The sequence below is a fragment of the Macaca mulatta genome, chromosome 2 (assembly GCF_049350105.2).
Source record: "Macaca mulatta isolate MMU2019108-1 chromosome 2, T2T-MMU8v2.0, whole genome shotgun sequence".
Taxonomy (NCBI): domain Eukaryota; kingdom Metazoa; phylum Chordata; class Mammalia; order Primates; family Cercopithecidae; genus Macaca; species Macaca mulatta.
This window is the reverse complement of record NC_133407.1, coordinates 175223014-175242181: the sequence shown is the minus strand read 5'-3', so window position 1 is coordinate 175242181 and position 19168 is coordinate 175223014. Positions and strand designations below refer to the sequence as shown.

The 19168-nt window shown below is 37.0% G+C and overlaps 1 protein-coding gene across 1 annotated transcript in view; it reads right to left on the bottom strand.

The window, feature by feature from the left end:
- The window catches only part of MYH15 (myosin heavy chain 15), a 129576-nt gene that overhangs the window by 49179 nt on the left and 61229 nt on the right, over window positions 1-19168 (bottom strand). The window contains exons 19-24 of the mRNA XM_077994122.1: window positions 13996-14251; window positions 10565-10840; window positions 9282-9458; window positions 7254-7256; window positions 7030-7175; window positions 1665-1755 (exon numbers count right to left, since the gene is read on the bottom strand). Coding sequence (XP_077850248.1) covers window positions 1665-1755; window positions 7030-7175; window positions 7254-7256; window positions 9282-9458; window positions 10565-10840; window positions 13996-14251 — 949 coding nt within the window. The remainder of the gene's footprint in view (window positions 1-1664; window positions 1756-7029; window positions 7176-7253; window positions 7257-9281; window positions 9459-10564; window positions 10841-13995; window positions 14252-19168) is intronic.

Sequence of the window (19168 nt, the reverse complement as noted above, 5' to 3'; positions counted from 1 at the left end):
AAAAAAGTGTTTAAGAGCATTCATAAAAATTGGAATGGTAAATTTTATACACAAAAATCTTCCTCATCTGAAATTCGTTTATCTGATCTCACCTATCTAGGACTTGGGCAAAAATCTGATCAATAAAATGAACATCTTCAAGTTCAAGCAATTTACTTGTAAGAAACAGCCTCAATTTAATTTTTACACACAATTCTAAAAAACTTGGTTACTTGGTTTTCTAGTCTACAGGAGATTTCAAGGAAGAGATTTGAAATAACAAAGGAGAGTTGGTGAAGGAATGTGGACTACTAAAGTGAGTAGAGACACGGTATCATCAGAAGCAGGATTATTGGAAAAAGAAGTGATAACAACTCTCAGAGCCCCAAGCCCTTTTAGTAGAGCTCAAATAGGTCTACAAATAATGATAACATCACTGTATTACAGTACAATGAAGCCATTGATGTTACTATCATCACCTTAAGTAATCAGGCATAGATTAGGATGGGGAGAAAACAAGATAGAAACTGTTTTAGAATATGTTTTCCTTTCCATTAAATAAGACTACTGTAGCTTAGAAAAAACTAATTTCTAGATTGTATCAAATAAGTAGTCTATCAGTTCTATAGATGAGGTATGACAGAAAAGGTGCTTAAAAAAAAAGTATGATTTCCACATTCAAGTAACCATGATCCTCTTCCAACTGGTTATCATGGGATCCAAGAAAATATTTATCCCAAATAATACCACCATTGAACCAAATATTTCTGAAATGTTTTGTCAGAAATAATATTTAGAGAACTTTTTGAGTCATCAAGGTAAGGAAATTTGTCTTTTGGATATATTGAAAAGTTTGTGGGTTTTTTAAATGTTTATTTTTATTTTGGATAAAGTCAAGAGTCATTTGAAGACAAGCCTGATGAATATGATAACCACTTGGAGATTAATAGCATGTCTGAAACTAAAATATGTTTACAAAACATTGAGATTGGTTTTCTTATTTGGCTCAAAATATCTCAGAAGATAAATATCAGAAAGAGGTTCCAAAATTATTTTGAGTCATGGTTATATTACTAAGATATTTATTTAGCTCCAAAGGGAAATTATCCATCTAAATGTGTGTGTGTGCATCTGTGTGTAAAATTACTTTATAACATGGTCATATGCTATAAAACTCACATGGTCTAAAACTTATAAATAGCTATCCATTATCAAATAATGTGTTGAGGCCACAAGTACCTATATAACTTATTGATTTTCAATCACCTTCTAATCACAAAGAATAATCATCATAAAAATTAAATTGCTAACAGTGAATGCATACCATGGGTCAGGCACTGTGCTTACTACTTAAATATATTGTTGCATTTAATAATATGAGCTCAATGGTTGCCAGAAGGATTCATGAGTGAAAAAAAAACAAGTTTTGGATTTTAGCACAATGCCTGGTTCACAGCAAGGATTCAACAAATTAGCTATTCATTTTTATTATTCTTACAAGGAAATTTAAGCTTAAATCCATCTGTGGAATGCCACAATTTCCCTTCTTAACCACTGTTCTTTTCTGCCTCTGCCTGTGATTGGCTAAGGATATGAATACCTTGGCAGAGAATTTGTCATTGACCCATGAGTCATCACCCATGGATCTAAATGTAAGTACACAGGCATATTTGATAATTGATTACCTGAAGCTCTTTAACCATCTTCTGAAGCTGAGCTACCAGGCCTTTCTCATTCTCCACTTTTGAATTCATCTGACTGTTTTCTAATTCTTTTCTGTTTAGAAGAAGATATCAAATACAATTGTTCAGATTAATAACATTTTGTTTAAAGTAGTTAGAATTGTAATATTCCTAACACAAAGAAAAGATAGATGTTTGAGGTGATAGATATCCCAATTACCCTGATTTACTCATTGTACATTGTATACAGGTATCAAAATAGCACATGCACTCCAAAAACATGTACAATTATTATAAATCAATAAAAAACACAGCCAGGCTTTAACCAAAAGTAAAAATACCATTTTGTTTAAATATTTTTTTAATTATAGATATAATACAATAATTCATTCTCATTTTAAAACTTCAATGATTATGCCTACATCTGAAGTTTTCTTGGCTATGATACCTGATATGGTTTGTCTATGTCCACACCTGAATCTCATCTTGAATTTCCACATATTGTAGGGGGGATCCAGTGGGAGGTAACTGAATCATGGGGGCAAGTCATTCCCGTGCTGTTCTTGTGGTAGTGAATAAGTCTCACAAGATCTAATGGTGTTATAAAGAGGAGTTCTCCTGTACAAGTTCTCTCTTTTTGCCTGCACCATCCATTTTAGATGTGCCTTGCTCCTCCTTGCCTTCCACCATGATTGTGAGACCTCCCCAGCCATGTGGAACTGTAAGTCTGTTAAACCCTTTTTCCTGTATAAATCACCCAGTCTCGGGTAACTCTGTATCAGCAGTGTGAAAATGGACTAATATAGTAAATTGGTACCAGTAGGTGGGGCACTGATGAAAAGATACCCGAAAATGTGGAAGCGACTTTGGAACTGGGTAACAGGCAGAGGTTGGAACAGTTTGGAGGGCTCAGAAGAAGAAAGAAAAATGGGGGAAAGTTTGGAACTCCCTAGAGATTTGTTGAATAGCTTCAACCAAAATGCTGATAATGAAATGGACAATGAAATCGTAGCTGAGGCAGTCTCAGATGGAGATGAGGAACTTGCTGAGGACCAGAGCAAAAGTGGTTCTTGTTATGTTTTAGCAAAGAGACTGGTGGCATTTTGCCTCTGCCCTAGAGATTTGTGTAACTTTAAATTTGAGAGAGATGATTTAGGGTATCTGACAGAAGGAATTTCTAAGCAGCAAAGCATTCAAGAGGTGACTTGGGTGCTGTTAAATGCATTCAGTTTTGGTTTTTTTGGTGTTTTGTTTGTTTGTTTGTTTTTGAGACTGAGTCTCGTTCTGTCACCCAGGCTGGATTGCAGTGGCACAATCTTGGCTCACTGCAACCTCCACCTCCCAGGTTTAAGCAATTCTCCTGCCTCAGCCTCCCGAGTAGCTGGGACTACAGGCTCATGCCACCATGCCCAGCTAATTTTTTGTCTTTTAGTAGATGAAGGGTTTCACTGTGTTGCCCAGGCTGTTCTCTAACTCCTGAGCTCAGGCAATCTGCCCGCCTCAGCCTCCCAGAGTGCTAGGATTATAGGCGTGAGCCACCGCACCCCGCCTGCATTCAGTTTTATAAGGAAAGCAGAACATAAAAGTTTGGAAAATGTGAAGCCTGACAATGTGATAGAAAAAAAAAAATCCCATTTTCTGAGAAAAAATTCAAGCCAGCTGCAGAAATTTGCATAAGTAACAAGGAACCAAATGTTAATCCCCAAGACAACTGGGAAAATGTCTCCAGGCCATGTCAGTGGTCTTCGCTACAGACCCTCCCATCACAGGCCTAGAGGCCTAGGAGGAAAAGTTGGTTTCATGGGCTGGGCCCAGGATCCCCATGCTGTGTGCAGCCTAGGGACTTGGTGCCCTGCGTCCCAGCTGCTCCAGTCATGGCTGAAAGGGGCCAACATAGAGCTTGAGTCATGGCTTCAGAGGGTGCAAGCCCCAAGCCTTGGCAACTTCCACCTGGTGTGGAGCCTACAAGCACACAGAAGTTATATTGTTATATTTAATATTTTAAATATATTATTGAATTGAGAATGTTATTATTTTTTTTGAGTTTCACTCTTGTTGCCCAGGCTGGAGTGCAATGGTACAATCTTGGCTCAATGCAACCTCTGCCTCTTAGGTTCAAGCAATTCTCCTGCCTCAGCCTTCAAGCAGCTGGGATTACAGGCACGTGCCACCATGTCTGACTAATTTTGTATTTTTAGTAGAGATAGGGTTTCTCCATGTTGGCCAGGCTGGTCTTGAACTCCTGACCTCAGGTGATCTGCCCACCTCCGCCTCCCAATGTGCTGAGATTACAAGCATGAGCCACCACACCCAGCCTGAGAATTTATTTTTATCAATATATTAAGCTTAAAAATCTTAAGCTATTATATTTTAAGATAATTATTATTATTAATTCAATAATATATTTTTCTACACAAGCCTACACAGAGTACTCCATTTAAAAATTAACTATGACATAGTATTTCACAATTTAGACATTCCTTAGTTTGTGAATTTCACAATAAGCACTTAGGTTTTCCTTAATATTTTGCTTTTACAAATCACACTATTAATAACCATGCCCCTTGTATACATGAGAGTGTTTCTCTAGAGTGGATACTGAGCAGGAAATTGCTGGGTAATGTATAGGTAAGTGCTGAAAAATAAGATAGCCCTGTCCCTTGCTCTCCACTAACAGTGTGAGATCATTGCTTCTCTACATTTATTCTTAATATCATACTTCTGAAATTTTCTTAGAAAATAGATCACTATTTCATTGTTTTATCTGCAATGCCCTCATTTACTAGTAATGACTGCATCTTGTCAACTATTAGTATATTTAAATGGTCAATAAACCAAATGGACCGCCTGTTTGTGTTATTTGCCCATTTTTCTATTAGGTGTGTTCATCTAATTAGTTATAGATTTTCCTTGGATTCTTGACATTTTTTATATGTGTTACAAATTTTTCTCTCACTTTATAACCTGTCTCCATTTTATTTGTATTGGCATTTGCCACATGTTTAAAATTTTGATGTCAAATATATCAATATCTCCCTTTTGTCTTTGGCTTTTTGTGACTTGCTCAAGAAGACGTAGCCTGTCAATTTCCTAAGACTTATTGACTATCTTTTATTCGAATTTTTTAAAAATTGTGGTAAGAACACTTAACATGAGCTCTACTCTTAAATTTTTAAGTACAAAATGTAGTATTGTTAACTACAGGCAAAATGTTGTAAAGCAGATCTCTAGAACTTAATCATCTTATATAACCAACTTTATACTCATTGAACAGCAGCTCTCCATGATTTCTCCCTCCTCCCAGCCCTTGGCAAGCACTTTTCTATGAATTTGTTTCTATGAATTTGATTATTTTAGATACCTCTATCGGTGGAATCATGCAGTCTTTTTCCTTTTTGTGACTGGCTTATTTCCCTTAGTATAATGTCCTCCAAATTCATCTATGTTGTTGCACATGGCAGGGGTTTCTTTTCAAGGCTCAATAATAGTCCATTGTGTATGTATATTTTATATGTGTATATATATGTATACAGATGTATGTATGAATATGTGTGTGTGTGTGTTTGGGGTTTTTTTTATTTTTAAAATTTTATGTTTTATTTCAATAGGTTTTTGTGTATATGTATGTATGTATGTATATATATACACATACACACACACACACACACACACACACCCCCCACATTTTCTTTATACATTCATACATCGGTGAATATTTAGGCTGTTTCTACATATTGGCTATTGTGAATAATCTGTCATCTTCTAATGGTTTTATGGCTTTGTTTTGATATTGAGTTCATTAGTGCAACTGAAGTTTGTGTGTATAAATTGTATGAGGTAGCAATTTCTCTCACCTCAGGAAATTAATAGCCAATAATTCCAATACCATTTACTATATCTCTTGTCATTGTTAATTTGAAATGCCACCTTTATCACTTATTGTTTCAAATATACATAGGTCTATTTAGGGGAAAAGTTTTTTAATAAAGTTACAACTTTTTAAAAATATGGATTTATAAAATGCTAAAACTCTTGACCTGTGGCCTACATGACATAGAGTATCATTTACACTTTGCTGGTTATCATTTGTACTGAAACACAATCTTCACAACTGAATGCTAAGGGAACTCTATCATCATTTTGTTTTAATTATTCCATTCCATTCATAAGGTCGCTTGTTTCATCATTCTAGACACCTATTAAGCCCAGTAACTTATTAGCAGAATATGAGTCAAGTCTCACCAAGAGCATGTATAATAGCATATATGTATATACCAACAAGAAAGCCAGACGCTCACAGCTGGTCAATGGACTCTCTTTCCTCTTTCACTGTGGGCCTCAACCATTGATCTACTACCATCTTTAATGTGGCCTTTTTTGAGACAGAGTCTTGCTCTGTCGCCAGGTTGGAGTGCAGTGCCACAATCTCGGCTCACTGCAACCTCTGCCTCCTGGGTTCAAGCGATTCTCCTGCCTCAGCCTCCCAAGTAGCTGGGACTACAGGCGCGTGCCACCACGCCCAGCTAATTTTTGTATTTTTAGTAGAGATGGGGTTTCACCATGTTGCCCAGGATGGTCTCAATCTCTTGACCTCATGATCTACCCACCTCAGCAACCTGACCTATCTTACTCTTCATCCTCACTGTTTTCCTCTCTTATTTGGTATAATCTAAATAAATTTAACCCTAATGGTTAAAAGAAAAAAAAAAGTCTAGTTAAACAGAGGAAGATGACAAAAGGGAGAAGGTGAGAAAACCCATGTCACTGACTAGTAGAACTAAACTGAGAAAGCCATCTTGCTCTGAGTTCCTTGGGGTGTAAGGAATCCAAATAAGTTGAAAGTTTCCCTAATTTTGATCATTGTCATGGCTTGTTTTAGATTTTAAGGTTTAATATTTATATAGTAAATTATTTCACCAAAATTCCTATATAAATATTAAGTTATGTCTGAGAAACATATTATTTAAGTAATCAGAGAGTATGTAAGTCTTCACAAGAGGATTTTTTTTTTTTTTTTTTTTTACATTTTATGCCATTGGTCTCATGAGTAAAAAAGAATCATTTTTATTTTTTTGACTTACAGCTGCAAGTTCCCAATAGTTTACATCTCATATATCTTACACCATTCTTTCTCATTTTCTAGTCAGATACTTTCTTCTTTACGTCCTTCCAGATTATGCATTTAGTCTCTTTACAACTATAAAATAAAGTCCAGAAAAGAAAAAAAAAATCATTTCCTAGGTTTGTTATCCTTGCCTTGGGTCTTGAGCTATCTGGCCCTGGAGTCCTAAGGATAAATGAAACAAGAAAGCTGTTCCTTCTAACATAAGGTCTCCAAGAATCTCATGTCAACAGAAAGGTGGCTTACTTCCTCAGCTCTTCTGCCAGGTGTCGCTGGCTGCTTTCCAGGTTCTCCATACTTTCCTGATTCAGCTTTAAATCGCCCTCCAGTTTGTGCAGTTCCCTTTCACAGTTAATTCTCGCTTTTCTCTCCTGCTCAAGGGCACCCTCAAGCTGACAAAAGGAGACATTATTTAGTCAAATAAATAGGTAGAGTTTATACTTCACTAGATGTGTTCATTAACCACTTACCTTCTGGAAAAAGAAGGACACAAGCACAAATTCTATAAATGATGCCCAGTAACACAGATATTTCCAAATAAATATTGCATATGTCAATAGGTTAACAAAAGAATCCAGAAATCACAGGGATGGAAGAAAACTTTAGAATTACAGAATAGGAGTTCTGTTTTAGGGAAGGAACCAACAAGAAATGGCCAGTGAGCCCTTGATTGATCTCTTTCCAATGATAGGAAGCTCACTTCTTCACATGGCAGCTCATTTCACGGGTGGATAAGTCCATTTACTTGGGAGTGCTTCTTCATAAGAAGCCAAAATATTTCCTGTAAATTCTCTCCACAAGCACCAGCTCTGCTCCCTGGAGCAACACCAAGCAAATCAGTTTCCGCATGATCATCCTTAATAATTTGGAATAACCCTAGGCATCACTGGCCCATTCAAACACATTCTCACATGGCATGATTTTTAAGCCCTGTCACCACCTTGCTACCCTCTTCTAGTTCATAACATCATGTCATATTCTGGTTCCTCACTAAATGTCCTCCATCAGAACATTCCAGTTTTGTATGGATTAGTATTGCCAGGAATTATATAGAGGTTAATTTTCCAGGAAGCTAGATAACAGTCACAATATGGCTTTTTATTTATTGATACGTTTACTTTAAAACAATGGAAGATATGCTCTGTAACCAGCCAAAGAGATGAAATTAAAATTGGGAGGGAGGGAGAAATTCTGGAAAGGATATATGTAAAAATCAGAAAGTAGATGAACACTGAGTTCTGTGGACTGAAAGTCTATGTCCCCGCCAAATTCATATGTTGAAATCCTAATCCCCAGTGCAATGGTGTTGGGAGGTGGGCCCTTTAGGAAGTGATGAGGGCATGAAGGTGGAGCCTCCAAGAATGGAATGAGTCCTTATAAAAGAGAACCTGGAGAGCTTCCTTGTTCCTTCTGCCATGTGAGGACACAAGGAGAAGTCACCCTCCATAAACCAGGAAATGTGTTCTCACTAGACACCAAGTCTGCTGGTACTTTGATTGCAGACTTCCCAGTCTCCAGAACTGTAGGAAATAAACTGCTATTTATTTGCCACCCAGTTTATGGTATTTTATTATAGCAGCCTGAATGGACTAAGACACCAGGAGAGAATAAATGTGTGGGTGTGTGGGTGTGGGCAGGTGTGTGTGATGTGCATATACATGCACATATATAAACACCCAAAAATCCTTATGCTGAGGCTTTGTGAGATATGTAATTAGTGGAAATAGGAAGAAATGTAACACAACGAATAAGTAATAGAAGAAACTTATATAGAGGCAGGAAGAAAGAGCAGCAGACAAGGAAAAAAAAAAAACCTAACCACCCTTGTCAACAATTTTATAAAGGCTACACTTTATAAAAGTGGGGACTACTGTGAGCATAAATGCATAGCATACACTATGTCAGCTGGGGTGGGAAAAAGGAAGAATTATGAACCCACACATTGAAACTGGTGTGCGGTGTGAAACAGTTTTATTTCACAGGGCATTTAGAAGCAAAACAAGGGCATCATCTCTAGAATCTTAAAAGTAATTTCCAATAGTGTAGGTAGAACACAGCTTGTGCCTCACGTATCTTTCAACCATAAATAAATCTCAGCACACCACTGGAAACACACACGGCCTTTAAAACGAATCCTTCAACACCAGTGTCAAATAAAGTACCAGCATATCTGTAGCACAAAACACCAGGTTCCGTGGGAGATATGGGGAAAGCCAGTCACCTAGAGTGATAACCCTTTACCATGCATCTTAATGCTCTTTTACTATCATCCAGGGTTGAATGAAATTTGCATTTAAAAACTGATAGATTATATGCAGAGACCTCTCTTATACTGTCGTGGTTTTGTGTATAAAAAAATAACCCTTTTATTCTGAATAATCAGGAAAACTATGCTACTAGGTTTTCCTGAAACTGTCAAGATAAATTAATGAATTAAAAACTGGAGATATGTATATATGTAGACAGATAGCTAACTAACCAGATACACTGTTACTGACCCCAACAACTTGCTGTTCCAGCTTCAGATTTGCTTTGCTCAGGCTGCTGAGCTTCTCCTCCTCCATGTGCAGGTCATCTAGGGTCTGCTGATGGGCCTCCTGCACAACTTTGGCTGCTCTGTTAAGTTTGCTGATATCCTCATTTAGAAACTCTACTTCCTCAGTCAGGTTCTTGACCTGTGGGAAGAAGATGACAGCTTCATTAAAGCCACTGCTGGAAAGTTGGGCATAACACTGAGGGTCATCTCCTTTTGTCGTCCAGAACAACGCATGAGGTATCCAGTATCATAAAGAGCTGTATTTAGCCAAGTTCCTGATACACTTTCTAAAGCTAAATTTAGTTTTTCTCCCACAAAAATGATCTGTTACCTGTCATGGTCAGGAAATGGAGTATTCTGTTTAAACATTAATATGAGTAAATAATTAACATTATTCATAATTATTTAACATTATTAATATGAACTAAATTGGATGGCCAATTTAATTCACATTATTATATAACAGTAACAACACTAAAAGCAATTGCGATTTCTTTTGAGGAGTCATGGCATGTACCGATCGTGTTGTGCCTCAGTATCCCAAGAAAGTGGCAGTTAAAGAAGGGTTCCAGCTGATAAAACATGCAAACGTGGAAGTTGACTGTATCAGGCCCATGTGCTTTTTATGAAAGGGAATCAATAAAAATAAGAGTGCTATTTAATAGCCTGACAAAATTACGGTGTCACTTTGGAGACTGTATCAGAGGCTTGATGCAGACTCCTCACTGTCCTCAATCTACACACAGATGCGCAAGTTAAAACCCTCAAACAAACTCTCAGCCAAAACAAACAAAACACGAAAGTCCTTAACTAGAATTAAAGTGACATCTTCAAGGTGAAACTCCAAATCAATGACACAGCTGGGGACTCAGGCACATCCCAAATTATCTTTTAGCAAACCATATCATGCTCATTCTCCTTCCAAAAAAAAAAAAAAGGGGTTCTTACAGGCCCCATGAAACCATTTTACTCTATTATAGAGTTCAGATGCAATAGGATTGGAACAAATGAAAATGTTTCATTTGGGAAGTTAAATAAGGTTCCATAAGTTCAAACTGGAAATCTGAATTGGGAGAGCATAGTTTATCAGACCCTATATTTTGTGCCAGTTCTGACTCTCAATGCTGCAAAGTTGCAGGCCACTGTGTTAATTAACTTAAATAGAACAAGTCAGATACCAAAACCTGATTTGAGAGTGGAATTCTGGCTGCTAGGCCTTCTAAACTAACATTATGGAAAAAGTACCTTGTGCTCTGTAGTACGTTTCTCCTTCTCTGACTTCACCAACATTGTTTCCAAGTCATCGATTTCTTTCTTCAACTCCGAACATTCATCTTCGAGTTTCCGCCCCCTGGCAGTCAGCTCAGAATTTATCTCCTCTTCTTCCTCCACCCTCTCCGACAGCTCTTTTACTCTGGCCTCCAGCTGGATCTTGGATTTAATCAGCCACTCGCACTGCTCTTCAACATTTGCCAGTGTCTCTTGCTCCTGCCATGATGAGGAGAAAATTGTTGCCAACAGCTGGAAGTAATTTATCAGCTAGGCGAAAATGCTGCTTAACACATAGCAAAGAGATAATTGCCTGCCCTCTGCCCAGCACTTTCACCTACCTTTCCTAAACAGCTGCAATAATATTCCCAGGTCCCTGATCAGATCACTGAGAAGTGGAGAAGTTGCTTGTGTTTGGAGGTGCTTTCGATCTCTCAGGCCAATTCAGTAGATTAGATTACCTCTTCTAAAGCACTTAATAGAATCCTGGTGGCCTAAAGGAGCTAGCGTGCCTCCAAAAATCAGTGGTGTGCTGCTTAAACCACAGCTTCTGGAAACATCCATGCGGGCACAGAGTTTGAGGTAGATAACTGCTCAAAAAATCATCTTTTAAGAAAGCAGAGTTCCCTCAGAATATTGCACTATAACTATTACAAGTGCACGGATGTACATGTTTAATATACATCTCTTCTAATAAATTGAGCTGAGTTATATGTTTTTTAAATTCATAGGCTAAATTTAGAATTCATAAGTTGCAAGTCACTAACTAGATTTCACTGTTATTTTGAACTAAAATTTTTGCCTCAATGATTCTGATAGTACAAAGTTACACAAAGAGCATATAGTACTCTTTCCTTTATCCTTGCACAGGCACTGCCTCCAGCTCTTACTGGGTGACCCATTGTTCCTGTGTTATGGGTCAAGTAAAAAGTGTGTTATGGGTCAAGTAAAAAGTAAAGGGGGTTTTTACTACAGAGCACCTTTCATAACTTTAAACCTCTCTAACTTGTCTTCTTTAGAGGCTGAATAAAACCTCTTCTTCATAAGCAAGCTCTTTATTGTTGTTGGTCTTGCTGTAATATAACTTTACATACATTTTCATCTTCCATCTCTAGACCTCATCCATCCTTCACAACATGCCAGTTTGGGCAATGTATTAATAATCCATTTGCCTCACTTAGCTTGTGTCTGCTAATCAGATCAAGAGTGGGAGACTGGGGAGAGATAAAAATCCAGGCTATTGGCCTCTGAGTAGCTCCTGGCTGGAGAATGGCTGCCTACCCAGCAAACGGGGCTCAAAGAGGCACAGATGGAGAGAGGTATGGAATAATAAATGTACAACTTCACTGAAAATCCCAAAACAGGGGCTAAATTAAAAAGGAGTATCAGGACATTTAGGAATGGTGAATGCAAATCGGAGAAGCTTCCAACGTATGGGAAATAATGGGGACACTTTATCTTAGTTCACCCCAGATTGACAAGCAGAACAGTTTTTGCTGCATTCCATTCAGCCTGTATACAAGACCTGTCACCACCACTGAACAAAGAGGACAGTCCAATCGACCATCATTGATCTCTTCATTAAACATGACAGCAGGATTTGGGGGCTGACTGAGCAATGGTGTGGCAGTTTAGCAGTAGGAAGATTCCTTCCCCAGTGGCAGCTTTCTGACGTACTCACAATGTTAATTGGAACGAGGTCACTCAGTTCTAGTGGAATTTTGACTAAGCAAAGAAGGATTTCAAAATACTTCTTTTTTTTTTTTGGATTATTTTGTGTTTAGCTTTCTCCCTTAAAACAAATAATCTTAAAATAGATATTATATATAATAATATATAATGATAGCTCTGTCAACTTCTTTATCACAGTTACAATCTGAACTCATCTCAGCCTTCTTGGGTTTGCTCTGGAGTTTGCTTCCATGTGTTTCCCATGCTCCCCATGATGATCTTTGACATGCACCTTTGTCATGGTAGCTACTTTGCTACTTTGACATGGTAGCTTTTGTCTACCATGCCCTACACAAGCTGGGTCCATTTCTATCTCCTGCATCAACCCAGGTAGCACTGGCTACTTTCCATCAGTAGGAAGAATGATAGAAACTGGGAGGCCCGGTGTCAACCAAAGTTACCTCTTCCCTAAGCCAAAATATTTTACAAATTCTGATTCTTACAGTTCTTACAGTAGCTTTGAAATGGGGCCCAGGAATTTGTATTTTTAACAAGCACACCAGGTAAGACTGGTATACACTGAAGTTGTAGAATCACTGCTATGTTAAATATGTATCAGAAATGCGGGTTTGGGTGTAAAGTCTTACATAAAATACAGCCTCTTGGCATGCTGGTAGATAATACAGCTTCAAAATATTAAAGAGTAATAACAATAAAAGAATAACTTGTGTCAGTCTGAAAGTACTAAATTTTCTCTGTTTTTGGTAAAGTTTAAAAATAAGAAAAACTGTTGTTTCTTATTTAAAAAGCAAGAAAAATTATATTTGAACACAGAATTTTTCAACTTAACACTGTGCTAAGTAGAGAGGAAAGTATTATAAAGGTGGTTAAAATTTCATCCTGGCCCTTTGGGCTGTTTTGGGATCACAGTAGTCCAGGTGGCTAGGGAGGAGTAACATGAAAGACAGTGAGTAATGACACATTAGCATCATACTGTAGACAGAGGCTTGAATACCAAAACCAGGGGTTTGGAGTCTAAAAATGTACATATTATATGATCTGAGGGTTGCTCACCCGGGAAGCGACATGATGCTTTTTTAAAGACAATGGTTCTTAATCTGGACTGGATATCAGTGTCACCCATAGAGATTATTTGGACCTACACAGAGTCTGCTTAATCAAAATATCTGAGAGTGGAGTCTAGGCATCTTTATTTTATTTTTTTAATGTTTCACAAATGACTTTGATACAAAGTCAAGGTTAAGAACTGTTTTAAAAACTCAACTCATTAGTAATGTTGATTTGGACCCAGGAAGGGGAAGTAGGGAGACCAAAATCAGGATATCTGACTAGAAGCACACTGCAACATTCCTGAAGATCTCAGTCAAGCTTTTCTTGGGACCTACTAAAATCCTGTCTGCTGATTTGCTAATGGGTCATGGGCTACATACAAACTTTAAATTAAGATCCAGAGCTTCCCGGCCTCCATCATGTGCTATTATACAGTAAAAATCCATCTGATAATTTGTCCCTTTTTAAAAGACATCTTGCCAATGAAATCACTTCACTATGAAACAGGGTATCTCCTTGTTTTCATTGTCTTTGGTTTTATAAAATCCTTTGGTATCTGAAAAGCACATGCATCTATTTTTTTTTCTTCCGTGTCAACACTGCCTGATTAACAAGGAAGTCTAATTAAAAACTTGATTTAAAGAACAAATGGTGTGGCTACTCACAGCCTGAAGCTGAAGAATCAGGTCATTTTTTTCCTGAGTGAGGGATACTTGCTTTGCTTTCAGTTCCTCCCTCTGAAACTCTGATTTCTCCAAGGCTTTCTGTAATTGTGCACACTCTTCCTTCAGTCCAGCTATTTCTTCTCCTCTTTCTGAAGATTTAACAAGAGGCTTGATCTTGAAGAAGAGCCTCATCCAGGCCCAGTTCTTCACAGCCATGAAAGCTCTTATGTTCCATTGTATCAAAATGAGTGCATCCCTAAATCAAGAGAGAAAAAAGAAAAGCAAGTTAGCCCCGACTAAAGGAAAATTAGTTCCCAAATTAAAATCCTCAATAAACACATCTTTTTAGGAGTCATAAAAAATTCTTATTAGTCTTCAAAGCACTTTTATATCTGGACTTTCACTTGATTCTGGCAAAAACTCTCCAAGGGGTATCTGGGGTTAGCAGTATTATGGACTAGATATCCTAAAAATGTTCCCATCACAAACATCCTTTGAATGAGAGCTGAACCTAAAGAGAGTAAGACATATAGAAGGCACCAAAAACTTGAGCAATAAGTGAATGCATGCATAGCTTGGCCATCTTTACGGAAGGAGGAAAGAAGTCTTGGTAATGTAAGAGTCTGTATTTTCATATTCACATGGATAAAAAGGCAAGGCACAAACCTCCAAAGAATCTTACCCTTAATAAAAAGGAGGACTGAAAAATTCACCTACCAGCAAAGAGAGATATCAAATTAAAGTACATCTGATTTGGTGTGAGTGAAGACAAATTCTACTTCAGATTTTTTTTAATGATCCAGTACCACTGAATTATTTAAGGTTTAAATTATACTACCTGAATGGTACAAAAATATCCAAGAAATTAGCACAATGATTTTTTTACTCTGATAATAAATACCTTTTCAACCCTTGGAGTAGGAAAATGCAAAATCACATTGAAAAAAAAAACACCTTAAACCCAAACACCAGAAGTTCTCCTACATAAGGCACCCTGAAGGGGTTAAAATCCAAAGTTACAAAACACATATAGGAAAATTAAGTTGAGCACATATAATAAAAAGTTTGATGAAACCCCCAAGATTTTCAGATAATTGTACTATCTGATGGAGACTATCAAATAATTATGTTAAAAATTATTGACCAGGCTCAGTGGCTCACACTTGTAATCACAGCACTTTGGGAGGCCGAGGCGGGTGGATCACAAGGTCAGGAGAATGAGACCACGGTGAAACCCCATCTCTACTAAAATTATAAAAAATTAGCCAGGCGTGGTGACAGGCACCTGTAGTCCCAGCTACTCAGAGAGGCTGAGGCAGGAGAATGGTATGAACCTGGGAGGCAGAGCTTGCAGCGAGCCGAGATCATAGCACTATACTCCAGCCTGTGCGTCAGAGCAAGACTCCGTCTCAAAAAAAAAAAAAAAAATTATTGTCAAAGGTAAAAAGGAAAGAACTTTAGAAACAATGAACCACTCTGATAAAAGGACATACAGATTTGAAATAAGACCAAATAAAATGTCTAAAACTAAAAAATATAGCAGTTGAAATCAAATACTCAGTGGAAAAATTAAGCAGGTTATTAGAAACACTGGGGGAAAAAAACTAGTGAATTGAGAAAAGAACAAACCCCCACAGCTCCAGACTCCAGGATGGCCCTATAACCTCAGGTTCCAGGCTTGCCCCAGTGCCAGTCCAGACATGTAGCCCCAGACTGCAAGCCTACCCCCAATGACCCAGACTCCAGGACCATCCCGATAATCAGTCTAGTCCCCACAGACCCAGGCCCCAGAACTATCCCCATGGACCCAGTCAATAAGGGTGTTCCAGTAGATCCTAACCACAGACTGACTTTCATGGCCCCAGGATCCAGACATACCCTCACTAAGTCCACTACCATGGACTTAGACACCAAGGCTTGCCCATGTGGATCCAAGATCTAGTGTATACAGCCTCCAAGCTAATCTTCATGGACCCAGGAATTGGGCCTGAATGTGCACTGAAACTGCCACCAAGCCATCATGCCCCAAGACTCCAGCAGCAATCCTACCAGTGGACACTGCCAGCTGGGCTGCCCAGAATCTCTGACCAAGCTTACTGCTGAAGAGGTTTTCCTGTTGAAACCAGCCTATAAAGACTAAAAGATGTACTACTTCAAATGCACAAACACTAATGTAAGGCCACAAGGATCATGAATAATCAAAAAAATATGACACCACCAAAGGAACAAAACAAAACACCAATAACCACCCCTAAAGAAATGGAGATCTACAAAGTAACAAAATCAGACACTGGAGAAAGCAAGAAATTACAGGTTTCTGAAACAAATACACAAACAAACTGAACAGCTGGAGCAGTGAGGGACGAAGGCCTAAAATCTCTAGCCAAGATGTCTGGTGAAGATCTTGCCCAGTCAAAGCCAGTACATAAATATGGAGGAGGGGGACTACTGTTTCTTCAAATGTACAGACACTTATGCAAAGCTATAATAATCATGAAGAATCAGGAACACAAAACAGAATAAAAAGAATGAAACAAACCACCTAGAAACCCACCCTAAATGGAGATCTATGAATTGCTGACAAAGAATTCAAAACAATGATCTTAAAAAAAAGTTTAGTGAGCTACAAGAGAACAACTAAACAAAGTGAGAAAAATAATACATGAACAAAAGGAGAATTTCAACAAGGAAATAAAAACCATAAAAAAGAACCACATAGAAATTCTGGAATTGAAAAACACAATGACTGGACTGAAAAATTCCATGGAAAGTATAAATGCAATCAAGGGGAAGAATCAGTAAGCTCAAAGACAGGTCGTTTGAAATTACTCATTTAGAGGAACAAAAAGGAAAAACAAATGAAAAGAATGGAGAATGCCTACAGCACTTATAGGATATCGTCTAGCTTACCAATATATACATTATGGGAGTCACAGAAGGAGCACAGAAAGAGAAAGAAACAGAAAGCTTATTTAAAGAAACAATGACAGAAAGCTTTTAAATCTGGAGAGGAAAACGAACAACTAGATTCATTAAGCCCAAAGAACCTCAAGTAGATCAAATACAAAGAGATCTTCACCAATGCACATTATAATGAAATTCTCAAAAGTCAAAGAGTTTCAAATGCAGCAAAACAAAAGTAACTTGTCACATATAATGAAACACTCCTGAGACTATGAGCAGATTTCTCAGCAAAACCTTGCAGACCAGAAGACAGTGGTATGATAGAATCAAAGTGCTGAAAGAAAACAAAAACTAAAAACCACCAACCAGAAATACTGTATCCAGCAAGGCTGCCTTTCAGAAATGGAGAGAAAGACTGCCACACAAATAAAAACTGTGGGAGTTTATCATCACTACTTGCCTTACAAGAAATGCTAAAGGGTGTTCTTCAAGTTGAAACAAAAGGATGCTAACTAACCACACAAATATATATAAAAGTGTGAAACTCACTGAAAAGACAAGAACATAGTCACATTCAGAATAATACTGTAATAATGGTGCATAAATCACCTTTTACTCTAATATTAGTTAATGTACAAAATTATTTAAAATAACTGTAGCTACAATAATGGATTAATAGATATACAATATTAAAAAATATTAAATTGTGACATAAGTAACATAAAATGTGGGGACAAGATAAGTTAAAATGAAGAGTTTTTATATGTAGTTGAAGTTAAACTATTGCCAGCTTAAAAATAAGAGGTTTGTCAGCTTAAGATAAACATGTAACTACAAGATGTTTTATGTAAGCCCCATGGTAACCACAAAGAAAAAACTTCTAGTAAACATACAGAAGATAAAGAGAAAGGAATAAATACCTAGCATTACAAAATATTATCACATCACAAAGGAAGACAGAAAGAAACAAACAATTTTTTAAAAAGTCATAAAACAATTAAGAAAATGGCAGTAGTAAGTCTGTATCTATTAACAATTACTTTAAATATAAATGAAATAAGTTTGCCAATCAAAAGACAGAGTGGCCAAATGAATAGAAAAACCAAACCCAACTATATGCTGCCAACAAGAGACACACTTTAGCTTTGAGAACATACACAGGTTGAAAGTGAGAAATGGAAAAAGATATTCCACGCAAATGGAAATTGAAAAAGAGCAGGAGCAGCTATAGTTACATCAGATAAAATATATATAAGTCAAAAACTGTAACAAGAGATAAAGAAAGCTATTACATAATGATAAATGGGTCAATTCATCAAGATGATATAAATATCTTTATATTTGACAAGATTTAACATCCATTCATTCATCCATCATAAAAATTCTCAACAATGTAGCTATAGAAGGAAGGTACCTCAACATAATAAAGGCCATATATGACAAGCCCACAGCTAACATCATACTTAATGGTGAAAAACTGAAAACTGAAAGCTTTTCCTCTAAGGTCAGGAACAGGACAAGAATGCTCACTCTCAATAGTTTTTTTCGATATAGTACTGAAAGTCCTAACCAGAGTAATCAGCAAAAAGAGGAAACAAAAGCCATTCAAATTAGAAACAAAGAAGTTAAACTATCTCATATAGAAAACACTAAAAACCACCAAAAAATAGAATTAATACATTTGTAAACTTGCAGGATTAAAAAAACACAAAAAATTGGTAACATTTCTATATACTAACAATGGACTATCCAAAAAAGAAGTCAATTCATAATAGCATCAAAAAATAAAATAAAATAAAATAGATAGGAATAAAACTTACCAAGGAGGTAAAAGATCTGCACGTTGAAAACTATAAAACATTGAAAAAAGAAATTGAAGACACAAACAAATGCAAAAATATCTTGTGTTCATGAATTGGAAGAACACAGGATATTTTTGGTTAAAAGTCCATAGTCCCCAAAGTTATCTACAGATTCAATGTAAACCCTTTCAAAATTCCAATGGTGTTTTTTACAGAACTAGGAAAAAATTCCTAAAATTTATATGGAACCACAAAAGACCTCAAATAGCCAAAACAATAGAAACAAAGCTGGAAGAATCACATTACCTAATTTCAAAATACGCTACAAACTATAGCAAAGAAAACAGCAAAGTATTGGCATAAAAACAAACATATAGTCCAATGGAACAGATCGGAGAACCCATAAATCAATCTATGCATTTATGGTTAATTGTTCTTCAATAAAGTTGCCAAAAACACACAGTATG